This window comes from Camelina sativa, unplaced genomic scaffold, assembly GCF_000633955.1.
Source record: "Camelina sativa cultivar DH55 unplaced genomic scaffold, Cs unpScaffold00637, whole genome shotgun sequence".
In the NCBI taxonomy this organism is placed as follows: domain Eukaryota; kingdom Viridiplantae; phylum Streptophyta; class Magnoliopsida; order Brassicales; family Brassicaceae; genus Camelina; species Camelina sativa.
Window position 1 is genome coordinate 2,075 of NW_010921776.1, and position 4,096 is coordinate 6,170.

At 38.4% G+C, this 4,096-nt stretch overlaps 1 protein-coding gene across 1 annotated transcript; it reads right to left on the reverse strand.

Moving 5' to 3' along the window:
* Nucleotides 1–660: 660 nt before the first annotated feature.
* Nucleotides 661–4,093, reverse strand: LOC104773850 (the record flags this gene model as incomplete). The annotated part of the gene is made up of 13 exons (XM_010498416.2): nt 661–906; nt 1,029–1,103; nt 1,213–1,248; nt 1,369–1,416; nt 1,846–1,920; nt 2,165–2,216; nt 2,289–2,351; nt 2,807–2,887; nt 3,044–3,160; nt 3,272–3,312; nt 3,531–3,609; nt 3,708–3,864; nt 3,952–4,093. Coding segments are annotated over 13 exons (1,026 nt in total), but the record flags the coding sequence as incomplete, so codon positions are not given.
* Nucleotides 4,094–4,096: the final 3 nt, after the last annotated feature.

Consider the following 4,096-nt stretch of genomic DNA (forward strand, 5'->3'; position numbering starts at 1 on the left):
GCATGGACCCGGATCTGGATCCAGATTAATTTCGGGTTATGGATCCTAAGCCTTTTGTAATCGTGATTATATTAAAACCCTCGGCAATGGTATCACATCCGAATGTTTGCTCCTATGGTTTTCGCTTACTCTGTTGCAGGGGACGTGATCAAGCCGAACACAAGAGCGCTCTCCTTCGCAGGTGTGGGTGCGATCGTGGTACTGATCATTTGGGATTGGATGGTTCGGGTTTGGGAATGGACGCCGAGAGACCCAAGGTGCATGGACCCAAGAGTGTTGGGAAGGTTTCACTACGTTGGAACAAGCTAAAGGTGTTGCGCCTAATAGACTCGTGATTAGATGATCTTGATTTATGTATAAATCTCTACATGTATGAAGTTTTACAACATTCTAATCACAACGTTCTACAACATTCTAATCGTGGTGAGTAACGACTGCAACCTACAGGCCATTATATATCTTCCAAAACCTTTGCAGCTTTCTCTCATACTTACTGCAGCTTGGCCACAGATTAAATCTGTTAATGTTAGATTGATGAAAATGACGTCAATATTCAAACTTGTTTTTTACACCGTCTACAAAATTTTCTGTATTTATCCATGTTTTTTTAATTAATCTCTTTTTACTTCGCCACTTTTCAATTCCTCCTCTCCAATGATAAATGCAAACAAAATAGTATTGTTCAATTGATGTCTCTCAAAGGGTTCATAATATTAATGACATTAGTGTGGGTGGCACCAAATGTTTATGAAGTTCCATTGATGCCTCCCAAAAAGGTTCAGAATTTTATCCTTGTACAAAGAAATGATGAGACATGACAGTATGATCCACCTTCATCTTCCACTTTCAGTTTAAAGGCTCGGGCTCCACTACTGGTGGTATGCAATCCACTTTATATCGAAGAGTCTTTGACAGAAGAAAAAAAAGACCCCGATGAATAGATCCACATTAATGAAAGCAACGAAATAATGGGCTAAAAAGGATTCTAATTCACTTTGTCTACCGCAAAATGTTAAATATCACCCTACCTTTTTGAAGAAAGTTGAATATGAATTATCCCATACAAGCTTGTAGTTTCCAGCCATTAGGGTAGAGAAGTTTCCCTGCAGTATCCCGAAAACAATTACCTAATTACCTAATGCAACACAGCTACGCAGAGCAACAACAAAAAATACACCAAAAGCTTCCCCACAAAATTGACATAGCACTCACCTGGTCAGCTTCATACCGACGGTAAGGTAATATCAGCTGAAATTAGAAAAATTCACCCTCAGAAATTCACATGATTGAATGGATATATTATAGAGTGAGATTATATATATGCTAGAAGTATAACCACACAGTATGGTAACTAATGACCAGACTCACCGTCTTTTCCCCTGAAGCACCTATGTACTCCACGCTAAATCCAATAACCTGGGAAATAACAACAGAAGTATAAATAGAAACCACAAAAGCTGAAAACCTATCTTAGATCCCATCCCATGTCAAGAAACAACAATTCCTGTCTTTCACATGAAAGATCATCACAGGACAAGATACGCCGTAAAATAAGTGTGAAAACAAAGATAAGCAGAGTCTTGCAAAAACAGTAACAGACACAACTTTAAATCGAAATACAGAAGATAGAGACATGGTGATTTTCTCGACAGGCATTTTAAAGACCAAAAAACTAAGTTTCCTGAAAACTTAGACAATTACTGTAGCTCATAAGAGAACAAACAAGACACCACTGTGATTCTAGAATAATTCTGAAGAGGGAAGCAAAACCAAGCAAGAAAAAGCAATCAAACGATTTAAGGTTACATAATGGGGAAACATAGCGCGGGTTAAGAAATTCAATACCATGCTTATCTTGCCTTGCATCAAGGAGAAATCCCAAGCAATATATGAATTTTCGGATTCCACCATCAATGAGACCTAGAGAAACAACAAGAACAAACATCAATACTTGCGCCAGACTCGGCCGCAAGTGCTTATCATATGGTTTGATTTTTTTTCTCTGCCACCAGAAAATGTGAATGCCACACACACTACTGTCGTTAACATCACTTTACACTTTTTAGAACACAGTAAATTCAGATGGAACTAGTGTAAAAAGTCTCAGAATGGCAAAAAAAATAGTTTCATTAATAAATAAAAGCATCTGAGGAGAACATATTACCTCATAGGTTCTCCCTGCTTGGACAATTATCTCCTTGTACTCCTCATTGTCCCTAAGAAGTACAAACTCTTAGAGCTAGAAATCGTGAACTGAAGTGAGAATCTAGTGAATGATGGAAGCTAACCTTGAGCCCAATATGCCAGCTGTATCTGCTGAAATGAAGAAGGGAGAATTGGCAAATACATCGCTGGAAAAGCACAAAGTGAAATGTTAATGTTCTTCAATAGTGAGAAAGCAATTCCTAAAGCCGTCCAACCTAAGTAATATTGGAACTATGGATATAAAATTAAAATTTTAATCAAAACCGACAACAGAGTAAAACTGAAAAAATAACACAACTAATGAATTGGAGAGAATATCTAATACTGTATTAGATTTATCTCTTAAGACTAATGGGTATGCCTTTGCGTACTAGCAAAAATCTTAACAGATTAAGAATGGATTAGGACTAAGAAAACTAAAAAAAAAAACAAGGAGAACAAACCTAAAATAGACATAAACGTAATCGTCCTTAACTCTTGCAGAAATGTTTCAAAAGTAAAGTTTCCCCCAGTGTTGTGTTATCGAGTAGATCACTAGCAACCTATACTAGATAGAAGATATAGCTACCCACGACCAAGCCCATAGAAAGTGATATGGTACCTGATAAATGTGACGAATCTTTCAAACTCAGAAGTGTAGACAATAGAAGCTTCAGACAGGAGATTCATTTGGTCTCTACTCCTGCTCATCGCACATATAATAAAATTTCACTACCTCTAAATGGGAAGGTTCATTGAGCACTTCCAGCTCGATGATTATTGACTTGAGTTAATTTAAGGCAGCTTACGTTAACAAACAATAAACCAAAACAAGGAAAATATCATCCTACTATCTTACAGTTTGAAAGTATCATATCTATCCCACAGAAGTGATAGGAAAACCCGAATTGCCATCACCATTTTTGTGAGACTATATAGAGGGGGTCCATAACGTTCTCGCTGTTCTTCCATTGGCCTATACACGAGAACAATAATTCTGTCAGTTAAAGGTTCTTATGCAACCTGAAACTTCTGCCATAGTAACCAAACACTCATTGTCTATGTAAAATGAGACCAAGGTACATACCCATCGTCATCATTTATTTGTCGAATAAAATCCAACAACACCTACGAGGTATGAGAGGAGAAGAATCAACAACTAAATCAATCGTCTAAATGCATGAGTATGCTGGAACGGACAAACCATGTAGCATATGCGCATGGGTATTGAGGACTATTGGCGGATTAGAATAAGGAAATTAACCACAAAGAGGTGATAAGAGACTGATAGTGAGGAGAAGGAGCGAAAATCTGTGTAAAAAAGAGTAGAGATGGGTAGGGCATACCTGCGGAACCCCTACCAAGTACTTGACCAGGGTTTTGTAGACACCAGTGGCAGAGCCTAGTTGAGCCAACTGTCTCCTCCTATATAAAAGTCAATGAATGCATAATCCAGATTCCAGACTCTAAGAAGAAACCAGAAGAAAAGCATCAGTTAAGAAATCAGAAACAGGCAGGCTCACCTCTCCATTTGCTGCTTCCAAAGAAGAGCATATCTGTCACGTATGCTCCCTCCAGAGCTAACCAACGCATCAACCTCCGCCTGTTTGTTCCTCTCCGACCTCTCCTTCTGCTGTCTAACAAGTGATCCCCGGAAATCTTGAGGCATGTAGGTCATAACTGCAGAAAAGTTAAATAATATACTCGTGTGAGCCCTGTTTCAATTTCTTCTATGTATAAACAGTGTCGGCGTAGAATTAATTAAACCTGTGCTGAATATGCGCTCTGAATTCTTCGTCTGGAAGGAAATCATAGCAGTGAATGCGATATCAAAATTGTCTTTAAGATTCCGCAAAATAGAAGCGAAATCAGCATCTTCGGATGTGGAAGGTTCCCGAAGCTGCACGCGAAA